This window comes from Phyllobates terribilis, unplaced genomic scaffold (assembly GCF_046119375.1).
Source record: "Phyllobates terribilis strain yellow unplaced genomic scaffold, ASM4611937v1 Scaffold_1__5_contigs__length_1240528914, whole genome shotgun sequence".
In the NCBI taxonomy this organism is placed as follows: domain Eukaryota; kingdom Metazoa; phylum Chordata; class Amphibia; order Anura; family Dendrobatidae; genus Phyllobates; species Phyllobates terribilis.
Genome location: NW_027362761.1, coordinates 158,634,467 through 158,652,800, shown reverse-complemented (window position 1 = coordinate 158,652,800; position 18,334 = coordinate 158,634,467). Strand labels below are relative to the sequence as shown.

Below are 18,334 nucleotides of genomic sequence, written 5' to 3'. Positions count from 1 at the left end.
ATCAATTTGTGAAGCACCTGGGGGTTCCAAGTGCTCACTATGCATCTAGATAGGTGCCTTGGGGGGTCTAGTTTCCAAAATGGGGTCACTTGTGGGGGAGCTCCAATGTTTAGGCACATCAGGGGCTCTCCAAACGCAACATGGCGTCCGGTAAGTATTCAAGCAAATTTTACAATCTAAAAGTCAAATGCCGCTCCTTCCCTTCTGAGCCCTGCCGTGCGCCCAAACAGTGGTTTTTCCCCACATATGGGGTATCTGCGTGCCCAGGGGAAATTGCACAACAAATTTTGGGGTCCATTTTTTCTTGTTACCCCTGTGAAAATAAAAAAAATTGGGTCTAAAGTAACATTTTTGTGAAAAAAAGTTAAATGTTCGTTTTTTTCTTCCACATTCCAAAAATTTCTGTGAAGCACCTGAAGGGTTAATAAAGTTCTTGAATGTGGTTTTGAGCACCTTGAGGGGTGCAGTTTTTAGAATGGTGTCACTTTTGGGTATTTTCTGTCATAAAGACCTCTCAAAGTGACTTCAAATGTGATGTGGTCCCTAAAAAAATGGTTTTGTAAATTTTGTTGGAAAAATGAGAAATCGCTGGTCAACTTTTAACCCTTTTAGCTCCCTAACAAAAAAAAATTTTGGTTCCAAAATTGTGCTGATGTAAAGTACACATGTGGGAAATGTTATTTATTAAGTATTTTGTGTGACATATCTCTCTGATTTAAGGGCATAAAAATTCAAAGTTTGAAAATTGCAAAATTTTCAAAATTTTCGCCAAATTTCTGTTTTTTTCACAAATAAACGCAAGTGATATCAAAGAAATTTTACCACAATCATGAAGTACAATATGTCACGAAAAAAACAGTCTCAGAATCAGGGGGATCCGTAGAAGCGTTCCAGAGTAATTACCTCATAAAGTGACAGTGGTCAGAATTGTAAAAATTGGCCTGGTCATTAACGTGCAAACCACCCTCGGGGGTAAAGGTGTTAGCAAGATGGTTTTAATGCCCCTTGGAAGAGACGTGGAGGTCAGACTGGTTTAACAAGATGGTTTTAATGCCCCATGGAAGAGACGTGGAGGTCAGAGTGGTTTAACAAGATGGTTTTAATGCCCATTGGAAGAGGCGTGGAGGTCAGAGTGGTTTAACAAGATGGTTTTAATGCCCCTTGGAAGAGTGGTGGAGGTCAGAGTCGTTTAACAAGATGGTTTTAATGCCCCTTGGAAGAGTGGTGGAGGTCAGAGTCGTTTAACAAGATGGTTTTAATGCCCCTTGGAAGAGTGGTGGAGGTCAGAGTCGTTTAACAAGATGGTTTTAATGCCCCTTGGAAGAGACGTGGAAGTCACAGTAGCTTAACAAGACGGTTTTAATGCCCCGTACAAGAGCCATGCAGTACAGCATATTAAAAACATTATTCCCATTATTGGGGAGTGGGTCTCCCATAGTCTTTGCCTATGCCTTCCAAGCAAAAGCTGCCAAAAATTAGGACGGAGGAACTTGCAATGCTAGCAACATGGACCACGGTCACCCTGGTGGTATAGTGGTGGTGGAGGCTGAGGATAAGGAGAAGAGCAAAAAACAGCCGAAATGAGGAAGCGTATACCCATGTGTGGGTGTGAAGCGGTGCATGGGAGTACACCTCCCGAAATAACACAGTGGATTTGACTTTGTTACTCTGCTGTCATTTGGTGGTGATGAGAAGTCTGGCCCAATCCTGCCCTTGTTCATTTTGATAAGGGTCAGCTTGTCAGCATTGTCAGTTGACAGCTGAGTGCGCTTATCAGTTATAATTCCCCCAGTGGCACTAAAAACACGCTCCGATAACATGCTAGCAGCAGGGCAGGCCAGGACCTCCAAGGCCAGAGCGAGTTCATTCCAAGTGTCCAGCTTGGATACCCAATAATTAAAAGGCACAGAAGAATCACGGAGGACGCTGGTACGGTCGGCAAGGTACTGCCTCACCATCTTTTGAAACTTTCCACTCCTTGTGAGAGTACCCCGCGCCTCAGGGCCTGTAAGCTGGGCTGGTCTCAGAAAACTGTCCCAGAACGTTGACAGTGTTCCCCTGCCTCTGCTGGATTGGAGTTGCGTCTCTCTCGCCTGTACGCCTTGGTTTGGCAACGAACTGTGACCTCTGCCGCTAACGTGTTCAGATGGGAATTTTTTTAACAGTTCTGCAGCAAGGGCCTTCTGGTACTGCCCCATTTTTGTAGACCTCTCCACCTCAGGAATAAAAGAGTGAAAGTTCTCCTTGTAGCGGGGGTCTAAAAGTGTCACCAACCAGTACTGACTGTCACCCAACATTTTGACAACGCGAGGGTCACGGTTAAGGCAGCGTAACATAAAGTCAGCAATGCGTGCTAGTCTGGTAACGGGCAAGACTTCCGTGTCCTCACCAAGATGACGACTGACCATGCTTTCCTCCTCCTCCTCCCCCTGTCCTCAGGCCACCCACGCTGAACCAACGGTATGACAGTTGTACAGGTACTATCGTCTACAGCGCATGATGCCAGCTTCTGTTCCTCCTCCTCCTCTCCCTCATTGTCCCCCAATGCATGTTGGGATGAGATGAGGCTGGGCTGTGTGTAATCGCCCGCTACGGCTTCTTGATCCATCTCATCATACGCTGGCTGCAATGCCTCTTTTTTAATTCTCTGCAGAGAGCGTTGCAAAAGACAGACAAGTGGGATGCTGACGCTAATGATGGCGTCATCGCCACTCACCATCTTGGTGGACTCCTCAAAGTTTGTCAGGATGGTACATATGTCAGACATCCAGGTCCACTCCTGAGGTCTTATGTGTGGAGTCTGACCTGAATATCGACGGCCTTGTTGCTGCTGGTACTCCACAACTGCTCTCTTCTGCTCACAAATCCTTTGCAACATGTGGAGGGTAGAGTTCCAACGTGTGGGGACATCACACACCAGTCGGTGTGCTGAAAGCTGCAAACGCTGCTGCAACACAGCAAGGGCGGCGGAAGCTGTAGCCGACTTCCGAAAATGAGCTGACAGGCGGCGTACTTTGACGAGCAGATCTGGCAACTCGGGGTACGATTTAAGAAACCGCTGAACCACGAGGTTAAGCACATGAGCCAGGCAGGGTACGTGTGTGATCTCGCCTCACCTCAGAGCCGCCACCAGGTTACGGCCATTGTCACACACGACCATGCCTGGATGTAGGTTCAGTGGTCTCCGCCACAGATCTGCCTGCTCTTTCACAGCTGTCCACAACTCACAAGCAGTGTGAGGTTTATCACCTAAGCTTATGAGTTTCAGCACAGCCTGTTGCCGCTTGGCTGAGGCAGTACTGCAGTGCTTCCAGCTTGTAACTGATGTGGTGATATCTGAGATGGAGGCTGAACATGAGGAGGAGGAGGAGGAGGAGGAGGAGGATGCGCAGGAGCTGTACACTGTGGGGGCAACTCTGACTGACATAGGGCCCGCAATCCTCGGTGTGGGGAGGATGTGTTCCATCCCAAGGTCCGACTGGGTCCCGGCTTCCACTATGTTTACCCAGTGTGCCGTCAGGGAGATGTACCGTCCCTGGCCACAAGCACTTCTCCACGTGTCCGTTGTCAGGTGGACTCTCCCAGTGACTGCGTTGTTGAGGGCACGGCAGATGTTTTGGATACGTGCTTATGTAGTGCGGGGATGGCACACCGGGCAAAATAGTGTCATTTTACTTGTAAATGAAGTAAAATAGCTTACACTCGCACTATCAATGGCAAAAGGGTAATAAAAAGGAGATTTGAACCGTGGAAGAGGAAAACCACAGTTCTATTTCTCTGGCCTACACCAGACTCTTTTAAACAGATATATTGGTGTCTGAACAGTCAGCGAGGGACTGAAAATGTTTTTTTTATGGAAAAAATTCAATAAAGTGGATAATACAGAGATTTGAACCGTGGAAGAGGAAAACCACAGTTATAATTTCCTGGTGTATACCAGACTTGTTAAAATAGATATATTTTTGTCTGAACAGTCAGCGACACACTCAAACTGTTTTTTTTTTATGGAAAAAAGGCAAGCAGGTTGATAACACCCAGATTTGAACCGTGGAAGAGGAAAACCACAGTTCTATTTCTCTGGCCTACACCAAATTATTTTAAACAGATATATTTGTGTCTGAACACTCACAGACACACTCAATTTTTTTTTTTTGGTGGGGGGTGGAAATACCAAAAGGTTAATAAGACAGGTATTTGTACAGTCTGACTGAGGAAAAAAAAACAAAACAGTATTTAGATGAAAAAAAAAGGATTTTTCCTGGCCCCAGAGACCTGGGGATAAGTCTAGCAATTTGACCAGCAGGAGCACACAGGACTGTAATGCAGTGTTTGTTGGTATAACCGCTGCGTCTCCTATACAGCCTGCCTGCCTGATATCTGGGATGGATTTTAGTCCCGAGAAAGACTGTTTGTTTGATTTGGAAGGCTTTAGAGACCCTACACTAACTATTTTGCCGTATAAATCTCTCCCTAGCTCAGCAGCACTGACCCTACACTGTCTGATCCGGAGCGACTGTCTCCAAGATGGTGGCGCCCGGTTTTAAATACTCGAGGTGACGCTGTGCGGCCAGCCAATCACAGTAATGCCCACAAACAACATGGCTGCGTCATTACAGTGACTGGCTAGCAATCCCTGCATGTTTATTGGCTCTGTAAAGAGTGCCAAACGTGCATGGCGGAGACCCGAGCTTCCGCCCGAGTAACCCGGTGCTCGCCGAACATCCCGAGTAGTGAGATGCTCAGGCGAGTACCGAGCAGTGTCGAGCATGCTCGCTCAACACTTGTAACTATCTGTCTGTATTTTTCAGCACTGAGAACACCATTAATCCTGACCAAATCCCCCACTCAATTTGTTGAAATGCAGCCCCAAACTTGCAAGGGACCTCCACCATGCTTCAATGCTGCCTGCAGACACTCATTATTGTGCTGCTCTACAGTTTCTCCAGGAAATAAACTACCTTCTTTTATTGCCAGATTGTTCACATCTTGATTTGTCAATCTAGACCACTCAATTCCTATGTTTTCATGCATAGTTGAGTCACATGATCTTGTTTCCTTGTTGAAAGTTAGCTTTTTGGCACCATTCTTCCATAAAGTCCACTTCTGGACAGACTTCCCTTGAACAGTAGATGGGTGTAGCTGGTTGCTGCCATTTCTGAGCTGATGGCACTGTTCAACATCTTCTGATTTTGAAGGGAAGTAAGCATATTGTGTCTTTCATCCTCAGCACTAAGTTTTTGGGCTGACCGTTGTGTCTATGGTCCTCATTGTTGCCCGTTCCTTGGTGCTTCTTCAAAAGAGCTGGAAAAGCATATTTTGAAACCCTAGTCTGCTTTTAAAATCTTTGCATGGAAAATACCTTGCTTATGCAGTATAACTACCTTATCATTAGAGCTGGGTGCCAGTCAGTGCCAGAGGCGCGGTTAAGCCGCTGCTGTCTATGCAGGGTGGTCACACCAAATATTAATTTGATTTTACATTCTTTTTTGTGCAATCACTTAGCATTTTGTTAATTGATTGAATTCTTGAAAGTATTCTTACTCTGCAGCATTTTTCCTCACCTACCCACAACTTTTGCACAATACTATGTGTGTGTTTGTGTGTGTGTACATACACCGAAAAAAGCTTAAAAAATTCTAACAAGAATATGTAGCATTAATTAAATATGCAAAAACAGTATATTTAGCCAAATGATAAAAGATTTATAAAATTGTTAATCCCATTGATTGATTGTAGGCATTGATATGGCTTTCATTGAAAATGGCTATGTTTACCACACAAAGTATGACACAGCAGACAGGATCCATACGGACTCTATTCAGAGGGCAGGTAAGTGAAGCATTTTAGTTCAAATCCAATTTTACCATTTTTAAAGGGAACTTGACATGAGATTCTTGCTGCCTGAACCACAAGTAGCATGAATCACAATGGCTCTGTTATTGCAGCTGTATATGTTTTACACTGCAATGCTTTGGTGTTTTGGAGAAGACTTATTTTGAAAAACTGACTAGGGATTATGCTTCTTAAATGGCTAGTCCAATATAGGTCTCCAGCCGCTCCCACCCTCCATCCCACTTCCATCATCTGACAGGTCTCTCCCTGTGTGTGAATGGGAAAAAAACAGTCATTCATGGGGTGCAGGACTGAGAGAAGTCACCAGGGACTTACCTTGGACTAGCCATCTAAGAAACATAGTCCCTGGACAGATGTTCAAATGATGTTTTATCTGAAACACCGCAGTATTTTACAGTAAAATATACCTGGCAGCCAGTGGCTGATTCATGCGGCTCATGATTCAGGCAGCATAAATCTCATGTCAGCTTCCCTTTAAAAGAATAGTAAATTTAACCCTTTTGCTTCTTAGATGTGGATTGTACATGTCAATCTCTTGTGTAGCCAGGCCTTTTCTTTTTTTATTTTCGAAATTTTAACTTTTAAAATGTTAGAAAATACTGTATTTTGCGGATTAGAAGACCACCGGATTATAAAACGCACCCCAAATTTTGTGAAGAAAAAATGGGAAAAAACTTTTTAAAATTGTGGTGCGTCTTATAGTCAGTGCATCTTATTGCTTAACGGGGGTGCAGTGGAGCAGGGTCCCAGGGTGACTGCTGTAGGAAACTGGGCATGGCGGGAGTCGGGCGATACTGTGGGCCTCTGGCTGGGTGGAGGGGGTGTTCGGAAATGCGAGGGACTCCGCCAACATTTTGTGAAAGCCCAGAACCCCCGCACTTACATGGTATACAGTGTGGTGGACTCTGGGGAAAAAAAGCCGCCGCGGGCGGCACATATGCAGATTGGGATCTCGGCACTGAGATATCTGGAGACGAGATCTTGGTGTCGAGATCTCAATCTGCGCATGCGCCGCCCACGGCGGGGGCTTCGGGCTTTCTCAAAATGTCAGCGGAGCTCCAGCACTGGCGAACACCAGCAGCGTCGCACATCCAATCACCCCCTCCTCCCAGCTTGGGGCCCACAGCATCGCCCTGCCGCTGCTGCAGCAACCCTGGCACCCTACTCCACTGCAGCCAGTAAGGTATATTCGCATTATAAGACGCACCCCTATTTTCTCTCCAAATCTGGGGGAAAAAGTGCATCTTATAAAGCGAAAAATACAGTAATCTTACTATTTGAAAAAAAAATCCCCAGCAGTTTGTATTGCTTATGGTGATTATTTTTGGAATTACATGTTTGCTGTTATCCAAAGCACCAATAGAGGGCACTAAATGAATGAAACCGTTTAATTATACAGGAAAGCTCTTTGTTACATTGAGTTATTTGTGATTTATCACCAGTGTTTAGCATATAAATAAATAGTCTTGTTTCTTCCTAGGTGACAATATACTGGGTGTGTTACAATATTTGGCATCTTCTCCCCTTCTTGCTGACTCTTCAGAGTTCCGCCATGGCAATTTGATCTTCTTTGATGTCAGTGGCTTGTTTGTGGTGTCTTATCCGGCGCGCATCGGAACTATTATAAACTATATTATAGCAGCAGTCACACTGTTTTATCTGCTCAAAAATATAAGAGGAGGTAAGAGTAACATTAGGGGTTGTTTACCTTTCCAGACAATTTTCACTTTTTACTTAACGCACCACTCCAGCATTTTTTTTTGCACCGCTGGAGTGGTGCTGTAAATGTAATTCCCCAGCCCCCTGTCAGATACTCGCCTTCTGGTGTTTTTATCCATTTCCAGTGTCACTCCAGTCGGTCTACGTCAAAAAGTGACCTACCGGCAGCTCCAGTGTTTCATGGAGCTGTGTGGAGGTCACTTTTCAATACAAATCTATAAGAGCTGCGTTCTGGCTCTCATACACTTGTATTGAGAGTGAGTGACGCAGCTTCTGACTTCTGGACATTCTGAAGCTACTGTCACAACATGGTGAGGGAGGACAGGAGTGGCACCGAAAAAAATATGAAGACGCCGGAGGGTGAGTATATGACCAGGGACAGAGGGCTTACATTTAATGCTCCACTCCAGAGCTGAAAAAAACAAACAAAAAATGCTGGAGTGGTGCTTTACATACATGTATTTTGGACAAAAAAAACATTTTTGCATCATTTTGGGCTGGATAAACATTTTGAACTGTTTGCCTTCCATAGCTTCTGTGCTGCTTTGGCTATTGCTGGCTGCAGAATGAGTTAACTGAGAAACTGTCATTTAGCTTTTTCTGACGATCTGACAGTTTGGATCTCTTTTATTCTTTTTCTGGGCTCCTCTCAGCTGATTTATGACCCCAGACCACATCAAAGTTGAATGTTCAGGAAAAAATAGTCTGTAAAAGCCAAACTTTTAATGAAACTCAATTGCAAATAATGATTTTTAGCCCAACATACAGTAAAGACCAAAAGTTTGGACACACCTCATTTAAAGATTTTTCTGTATTTTCATGACTTTGAAAATTGTACATTCACACTGAAGGCATCAAAACTATGAATTAACACATGTGGAATTATATACTTAGCAAAAAAGTGTGAAACAACTGAAAATATGTCTTATATTCTTGGTTCTTTAAAGTAGCCACCTTTTGCTTTGATGACTGCTTTGCACACTCTTGGCATTCTCTTGATGAGCTTCAAGAGGTAGTCACTCGAAATGGTTTTCACTTCACAGGTGTGCCCTGTCAGGTTTAATAAGTGGGATTTTTTGCCTTATAAATGGGGTAGGGACCATCAGTTGTGTTGTGCAGAAGTCAGATGGATACACAGCTGATAGTCCTACTGAATAGACTGTTAGAATTTGTATTATGGCAAGAAAAAAGCAGCTAAGTAAAGAAATACGAGTGGCCATCATTACTTTAAGAAATGAAGGTCAGTCAGTCCGAAAAATTGGGAAAACTTTGAAAGTGTCCCCAAGTGCAGTTGCAAAAACCATCAAGCGCTACAAAGAAACTGGCTCACATGAGGACCGCCCCAGGAAATGAAGACCAAGAGTCACCCGTGGTTCTGAGGATAAGTTTATCGGAGTCACCAGCCTCAGAAATCGCAGGTTAACAGCGGCTCAGATTAGAGACCAGGTAAATGCCACACAGAGTTCTAGCAGCAGACACATCTCTACAACAACTGTTAAGAGGAGACTTTGTGCAGCAGGCCTTCATGGTAAAATAGCTGCTAGGAAACCACTGCTAAGACAGGCAACAAGCAGAAGAGACTTGTTTGGGCTAAAGAACACAAGGAATGGACATTAGACCAGTGGAAATCTGTGCTTTGGTCTGATGAGTCCAAATTTGAGATCTTTGGTTCCAACCATCGTGTCTTTGTGCGACGCAGAAAAGGTGAACGGATGGACTCTACATGCCTGGTTCCCACAGTGAAGCATGGAGGAGGAGGTGTGATGGTGTGCGAGTGCTTTGCTGGTGACACTGTTGGGGATTTATTCAAAATTGAAGGCATACTGAACCAGCATGGCTACCACAGCATCTTGCAGGGGCATGCTATTCCATCCGGTTTGCGTTAAGTTGGATCATCATTTATTTTTCAACAGGACAATGACCCCAAAGAAGCCTCCAGGCTGTGTAAGGGCTATTTAACCAAGAAGGAGAGTGATGGGGTGCTACGCCATATGACCTGGCCTCCACAGTCACCAGACCTGAACCCAATCAAGATGGTTTGGGGTGAGCTGGACCGCAGAGTGAAGGCAAAAGGGCCGACATGTGCTAAGCATCTCTGGGAACTCCTTCAAGATTGTTGGAAGACCATTTCCGGTGACTACCTCTTGAAGCTCATCAAGAGAATGCCAAGAGTGTGCAAAGCAGTCATCAAAGCAAAAGGTGGCTACTTTGAAGAACCTAGAATATAAGACATATTTTCAGTTGTTTCACACTTTTTTGTTAAGTATATAATTCCACATGTGTTAATTCATAATTTTGATTCCTTCAGTGTGAATGTACAATTTTCAAAGTCATGAAAATACAGAAAAATCTTTAAATGAAAAGGTGTGTCCAAACTTTTGGTCTGTACTGTACATGAATTTAAAGAGGACCTTTCACCAGTTGGAGAGCGTAACTGGCCACAGTCAGTGTGAGGGGAAATGGACAGTACAGCAGAGACCTATAATCCAATCCTCCCAGTCCCCTCTCCAGGACTTCACTCGTGCTGCACCATTTTTCTGGAATGCACTGCCCTAGACAATCTAGTTAATTTCCAGTAGCCACAGTTTCAAGCGGTCCTAAAACATATTTCTTTACACTGGTCTATCGCCTCACCTCACTATGTAACCATTCAAGCTATTGTGGGCGCGTGTTATTTTTTTTCCCGCCATTATATTGCTGCCTGCTTATGATTGGTTAACCTCATACAGGGGAAGAAGTACATGACCCCTAAGAAGAATCTTTGTTAATGCCCTCTTGGTCTTAAAAGCTAATCTCTCCGCAGCGAAGAGAAGAAATGAAGATACAAAACTGAGTTTTACTGAGCTCTACAGCCACAATTCCATGATGTGGCCGGTTTAACATGCTCAAACTGTAGCCTTGCCGGGACACCTGTAAGTCTGAAAGATGGGAGGAATAAATGTAATTTTCTCCCAGGAGCCGTGCTTTCACGAAGGCAGACGGGCCCCTGTCTAACAGTATAAACCTGCAGATTTACCCTATATTATAATGATATATTAGCCTTATCCAACATGACAATCTTTTCTACTTCGAAAAGAACCTATCCCTTGACATGGATGTCACAATAATGTTGTCTCAATAAAGTAGTCTCAATCTCCCTATGGATTTAAATACGAATGGATCTTACATGTATGTTCCTGAATTTGCTGTTACAGAACCATAGAATAACTCTGCTTTCTTTCTTTATATGGCTTTAGGTACAAACTATGCACGAGACCTCATGATTGGACTGTTCATCAATGTAACAAGTTGGATCTCTGCGTTTGTCACCGTCCTTATTCTATCTGTGCTGGTTTCTCGCACTGGCAATGCCATGTCCTGGTATACTCACTTTTATGTCGCTGTGGGTCTGTATGGCACCGCTGCTGTGGCTATGCTCATACTGATGCATACCATGGCTAAATCCTTCTGCTTTGCTGTAAGTTTATAACATTCATTATTATCAATTTGTGAATATTTGATGGGTCTGTTTGGACTGTTTTGAAATAATTTTGATTTTCAATCATTTTCCATATTAAACTTTTGAGCTCAAAATGATTCTCAGAAATGACATGCATTTCTAGGGTTCTTCGGGATTTCTCTATTGTGCCAAATGTCATCCTTATTCTGCTTGTCCATAGTACCCATTACTAACATTTTCTTTCATAATATTAGTTGCAGTTAAATTTGTATCTAATTGAGGTTTCCACTAATGCAGCAAACATCACCCCCACATAATAAGTTTAAGATAACAGGTTATATCATGGTAAAAATTAGGCAGAACCGTAGCTAGTCGTTTTCTTCTTCCTGAAGCAGAATCAGTTTGATGCTCAGGCCCTGTATGTAAATACTCCAGTTTAAGGGGTTTCCAGTTAAAAAACAAAAAACATGTGCCCAAATTCATGTAAAATGCTCACGATTCCCATGTTCCGAGTCACGTCATTTGACAGAGACCTTAGCAGTAGCGGAGAGCATACGCTGGGTCCGGGGACGGCGAGTACTGTCTATTTTTGTTTTAATGTGTATGTATGTGCAGTAGTGTTCAAAATAATAGCAGTGTGTTCAAAAACATGAGTTAAGCACAAAATCTTTACACTAGTTTTTATTTCCATGCATTGGGAACATTGTACACTGTTTTCTAATTCAAAACATGAAGAGAAATGTATATAATTTTTAACTACTTTGCAGAAAATAACAAAAAAAAGAACATTGGGCTGTTCTAAAAAATAGTAGTGTCTGCATTTGTCTTTACAAACTCACAATATGTACTCCTTTTTTTTGAGGATTTAGCATTCCTGTGAATCATTAACTTAATATTTAGTTGTATACCCACAGATTTTTAGTACTGTTTCACATGTACAGTACAGACCAAAAGTTTGGACACGCCTTCTCATTTAAAGATTTTTCTGTATTTTCATGACTATGAAAATTGTACATTCACACTGAAGGCATCAAAACTATGAATTGACACATGTGGAATTATATACTTAACAAAAAAATGTGAAACAACTGAAAATATGTCTTATATTCTAGGTTCATCAAAGTAGCCACCTTTTGCTTTGATGACTGCTTTGCACACTCTTGGCATTCTCTTGATGAGCTTCAAGAGGTAGTCACCGGAAATGGTTTTCACTTCACAGGTGTGCCCTATCAGGTTTAATAAGCGGGATTTCTTGCCTTATAAATGTGGTTGGGACCATCAGTTGTGTTGTTCAGAAGGTGTGTCCAAACTTTTGGGCTGTACTGTATGTTGCATAGAGTCAACCAACTTCTGGCACCTGTCACCTGTTATTCCTGCCCAAGATGCTTTGACCATTCCACAATTTTTTGGTATTTGTTGGCTTTGCCTCAGAAAAGGCATTTTTATGTCACCCCAAAAGTGTTCTATCGGATTAAGGTCCGGGGATTGGGCTGGCCACTCCATAACATCAATTTTGTTGGACTGGAACCAAGCTTTTGTTTGTTTACTGATGTGTTTAGGGTCATTGTCTTGTTGAAACACCCATTTCAAGGGCATATCCTCTACAGCGTAAGGCGACATGACCTCTTCAAGGATTTTAATATATGCAAACTGGTCCATGATCCCTGATATGCAGTAAACAAGTCCGGCACCATAGTAAGATAAACATGCCCATATCATATCAGAATTTGGGGGTCGTCTGACGAACTTTCTGTGGCCCTTGGACCCAAAAAGAACTATTTTACTTTCATCAGTCCACACAATGTTTCTCCATTTCTCTTTAGGCCAGTTGATGTGTTCTTTGGCAAATTGTATCCGCTTCAGTACATGTCTTTTTTTAACAGTGGGATTTTGCTTGGACTTCTTGCTAAAAGATTTGTTTCACACAGATGTCTTCTAACTGTCACAGTACTCACAGGTAACTTGACACTATCTTAGATCATTCTGGAGCTGATCATTGGCTGAGCCTTTGCCATTCTGGCTATTCTTCAATCCATTTGAATGGTAGTCTTCCGTTTTCTTCCATGTCTCTCTGATTTTGCTTTTCATTTTAACCCCTTAATAACATTAGACATACTAATACGCGTCTGTGCCCTGGGACTTAAGAGCCAGACCCGTATTAGTACGTCATCGCGATCGCGCGCGCCCACAGGCTGTGCGGGCGCGATCGCCACTGGGTGTCAGCTGATTGTCACAGCTGACACCCAGGGCTATGTGCAGGGAGCGTCCCGCACCGCTCCCGGCACATTAACCCCCGCAATGCTGCGATCGAAGTCGATCGCAGTCGATCTCAGCATTGCGGTAGCAAGGGGAGGTGATCGCAGATACTCACCTCCTCTTCCGGCCTCCAGCGCCATCTGCCGTGGCTTCCAGGATGTTGCCATGACGACCAGAAGTCATCATGGCAACATCCGGGTCACCAGACAGCAGGAAGATTTTTTGGACATGCGCAGTGCATCTCCAAACTATCTTCTCCCTGTCCAGCGCTGACAGCCTGCATGGCACAGGGATGGTGCTCCATTCCTATGCCATGCAGGCGATCAGAATTAAAAAAAGTGAAAGTACCATAGTGGGACAAAGTAAAAAAGTATAAAAACTGTCTGAAAGTGAAAAAAAAAAAAAAAAAAATTGTAAAAAAAAAAAGAATCCACCAAAAATAAAAATATAATGTACCCATCAATAAATATTATTATAAAAAACAAAACAAAACAAACAATAAAAGTACACATATTTGGTATCGCCGCGTCCGGAACGTCCTGACCTATAAAACTGTCCCACTAGTTAACCCCTTCAGTGAACATGGTAAAAAAAATAAATAAAAAACGAAGATAAAAACAATGCTTTATCACCATACCGCCAAGCAAAAAATGGAATAACACGCGATCAAAAAGACGAATATAAATAAAAATGGTACCGCTGAAAACGTCATCTCGTCCCGCGAAAAACAGCCGCCACACAGCTCCATCAGCCGAAAAATAAAAAAGTTATAGCTCTCAGAATAAAGCTATGCTAAAAAATAATTTTTTCTATAAAATTGCTTTTATGTAAAAGTGCAAAACATAGAAAAACGATATAAATGTGGTACTGCTGTAAACGTACTGACCCGAAGAATAAAGCTGCCTTATCAATTTTACCACACGCGGAACAGAATAAAAAAAAACAAAAAAACAATTCCTGAATTGTTGGTTTTTGTTTATTCTGCCTCCCAAAAATCGGAATAGAAAGCGATCCAAAAATGTCACGTGCCTGAAAATGGCACCAATAACAACGTCAACTCATCCCGCAAAAAACAAGCCGTCACATGACTGTCTGCCAAAATCTGGAAAAATTATAGCTCTCAAAATATGGCGATGCAAAAACTAGATTTCACAAAAAATGCGTCTTTTAGTGTGTGACAGCTGTCAGTCTTAAAAACCCCATATGATTCTGGTATCGCTGTAGTCTCACCGACCCGAAGAATAAGGTCGTCTAATCACTTATACCGCATGAGGAACGGCGTAAAAAATAAACTCTCGGGTTAGGGTTGGGCTAGGGTTAGGGCTGGGTTTGGGGTTAGGGTTGTGATGGGGTTGGGATTTTTTTCAAAAGTAAGAAAAAAAGATGACAATATGGCGACTAGTGTTGAGCACAAGTGCTCGCTACTTGAGTTTGCATCGGGTGCTCTGGTATGCATTGAGTATCGTGGGTATTTGAGCGACATGCTCGAGTCTCCGCCCAATATGCTTCGCGGCCAAAAAAACTTTGCGGGGATTGCCTGCCATGCACGAGCGATCCCCGCATGTTTTTTTTTTTGGGTGTCTAATAACCGTGAAACATGCGGGGCAACATGCGGGGCAGGGACTTGAGCATGTCACTCGAGCACACGCAGTACATGGTGCATACCTGAGTACCCGATGCAAACTCAAGTAACGAGCACTTGCGCTCAAGACTAATGACAACTTATTCAATATGATGACCTAATGTTATCAAATTCTGTGTCGTACCTCTGGGTTCAAAATGTTCACTATATCCCTTAATAAAATCCTTGAGGGGTCTAGTTTCCAAAATGGGGTCACTTGTGGGGGAGCTCCAATGTTTAGGCACATCAGGGGCTCTCCAAACGCAACATGGCGTCCGCTAATTATTCAAGCAAATTTTACAATCAAAAAGTCAAATGGCGCTCCTTCCCTTCCGAGCGCCCAAACAATGTTTTTTCCCCACATATGGGGTATCTGCTTGCCCAGGGGAAATTGCACAACAAATTTTGGGGTCCATTTTTTCTTGTTACCCCTGTGAAAATAAAAAAAATTGGGTCTAAAGTAACATTTTTGTGAAAAAAGTTAAATGTTCATTTTTTTCTTCCACATTCAAAAAATTCCTGTGAAGCACCTGAAGGGTTAATAAAGTTCTTGAATGTGGTTTTGAGCACCTTGAGGGGTGCAGTTTTTAGAATGGTGTCACTTTTGGGTATTTTCTGTCATAAAGACCTCTCAAAGTGACTTCAAATGTGATGTGGTCCCTAAAAAAATGGTTTTGTAAATTTTGTTGGAAAAATGAGAAATCGCTGGTCAACTTTTAACCCTTATAGCTCCCTAACAAAAAAAAATTTTTTTTCCAAAATTGTGCTGATGTAAAGTACACATGTGGGAAATGTTATTTATTAAGTATTTTGTGTGACATATCTCTCTGATTTAAGGGCATAAAAATTAAAATTTTGAAAATTGCAAAATTTTCTAAATTTTTGCCAAATTTCCGTTTTTTTTCACAAATAAACGCAAGTGATAGCGAAGAAATTTTACCACTATCGTGAAGTACAATATGTCACGAAAAAACAGTCTCAGAATCAGGGGGATCCGTTGAAGCGTTCCACAGTTATTACCTCATAAAGTGACAGTGGTCAGAATTGTAAAAATTGGCTTGGTCATTAACGTGCAAACCACCCTCGGGGGTTAAGGGTTTAAGCATTGGAGTTCATTTTAGCTGAACAGCCTATCATTGTCTGCACTTCTTTATAAGTTTTACCCTCTCCAATCAACTTTTTAATCAAAGTACGCTGTTGTTCTGAACAATGTCTCGACCGACCCATATTTCTCAGGCTTTAAAGGAGAAATGCATGTACAACATGTGCTGGCTTCACCCTTAAATAAGGGCCACCTGATTCACACCTGTTTCTTCATAGAAGGATTGACCTCACTAATTGAACTCCACACTGATATTATTGTGAACACACCCCCTTTCAGATAATTCTTCAAATACACAGACTCAAAAACTTGCAGATCATGAATGCTGAGTCTGTTGGTTTTCTTAGAATCTACTGCACCAACTGGAAAATTGTTTGACGTGGTAGTATAATTTATAACAAAAACAATGATTAATCTGGTTAGTCATATTGGACTGCTATTATTTTGAACACTACTGTATAAATATATATATTACACTGCTTAAAAAAATAAAGGGAACACTTAAACAACACAATGCAACTCCAAGTCAATCACACTTCTGTGAAATCAACCTGTGCAGTTATCAAGCAACACTGATTTTGAATCAATTTCTCCTGCTGGTGTGCAAATGGAACAAACAACGGGTTGAAATGATAGGCAATTAGCAAGACTACCCCTATAGAGAAGTGTTTCTGCAGGTGGTGACCACAGACTATTTCTCTATTCTTATCCCTTTTGGCTGTTGTTTTGGTCACTTTTGCATTTCGTCATTTTTCTTCCCCTTTAGAGGTACAGTGGCATGAGGCGGTGTCTACAGCCCACAGAAGCTGCTCATGGAGCAGTTACTGTACCAGGAGACAGGTCAGTACACCAAGAGACATGGAGGGAGCTGTAGGAGGGCTACAACCCAGCAGAAGGACCGCTACCTCCTCCTTTGTGCAAGGAAGAAAAAGGAGGAGCACTGCCAGAGTCCTGCAAAATGACCTCCAGCAGGCCACTAACATCCATGTGTCTGCTCAAACTGTAAGAAACAGACTCCATGAGTGTGGTATGAGGGCCCCACGTCCACAATTGGGTATTGTGCTTACAGGCCAACACCATGCAGGGTGATTTGGCATTTGCCAGAGAACACAAAAATTGGCAGATTTAACTTTGGTGCCCTGTGCTCTTCACGGATGAGAGCAGGTTCACACTGAGCCCATGTGAGAGACGTGACAGATTCTGGAGATGCTGCGGAGAACGTTCTGCTGCCTGCAACATCCTCCAGCATGACCAGTTTGGCAGTGGATCAGTAATGGTGTGGCGAGACATTTCTTTGGAGGGCCGCACAGCCCTCCATGTGCTAGCCAGAGGTAACCTGACTGTCATTAGGTACCGTTATGAGATCCTCAGATCCATTATGAGACCATATGCAGGTGCAATGGGCCCTGGGTTCCTTCTGATGCATGACAATGCTAGGCCTCATGTGGCTTAAGTGTGTCAGCAGTTCCTCGATGATAAAGGCATTAATGCCCGTTCCCCAGACCAGAATCCAATCAAGCACATCTGGGACATTATGTCTCGTTCCATCCACCAACGCCACGTTGCAGGATAGACAACAGACTGTCCAGGAGTTGACTGATGCTTTAATCCAGATCTGGGAGGAGATCCCTCAGGAGAACATCTGCCGCCTCATCAGGAGCATGATCAGGCGTTGTAGGAAGGTCATACAGGCACATGGAGGCCACACACACTACTGAGCATCATTTACTTGTCTTGAGGCATTTCCACTAAAGTTGGATCAGCCTGTAATTTGATTTTCCACTTTCATTTTCAGTATCATTCCAAATCCGGACCTCCATGGGATAGTAATTTTAATTTATATTGATAATTTTTATGTTTTATTGTTCTCAACGCATAGCACTATGTAATGAATAAAGATTTGCAACTAGAATATTTCATTCAGTGATATCTAGGATGTGGTAACATAGGTTGAATAAAGACCTAGGTCCATAAAGTTCAGCCTTCCTCCCCCAATTGTACTCCCTACACTAACACTACAACTAACTTACTAACTAATTAGGACTAGGCCTCACCAATGTAGTATTATTACCATTTTTATTATTGCTGCACTTTTACAATTAAAAATTAACCCATTTATAATTTTTTAATTAGTTTTATATTTTGTATTACTCCTGTGATTCTAATAAAGGTATTATTAAAATCTCTATGCCTAAATCTGTTGATCCAGAAGAAGGCAAACCCCCCAGGACACATCTGGTATTTGTGTTCCCTTTATTGTTTTGAGCAGTGTGTGTATGTATGGATGTCTGTATGCATGTATGTACAGTGGGTACGGAAAGTATTCAGCCCCTTTAAATTTTTC

The 18,334-nt window shown here is 42.6% G+C and overlaps 1 protein-coding gene across 3 annotated transcripts in view; it reads left to right on the top strand.

Annotated features, from left to right (window-relative positions):
• LOC141243255 (endoplasmic reticulum metallopeptidase 1-like) overlaps nt 1–18,334 on the top strand; it is a 135,297-nt gene that overhangs the window by 86,002 nt on the left and 30,961 nt on the right. For all 3 annotated transcript variants that reach the window (XR_012307661.1, XM_073668918.1, XM_073668926.1), the window contains exons 6-8: nt 5,737–5,829; nt 7,334–7,534; nt 10,809–11,029. Coding sequence is in view for 2 of the 3 variants with exons in the window: in XM_073668918.1 (XP_073525019.1) it covers nt 5,737–5,829; nt 7,334–7,534; nt 10,809–11,029 (515 nt within the window). In the remaining variant the exon portion in view is untranslated. The remainder of the gene's footprint in view (nt 1–5,736; nt 5,830–7,333; nt 7,535–10,808; nt 11,030–18,334) is intronic.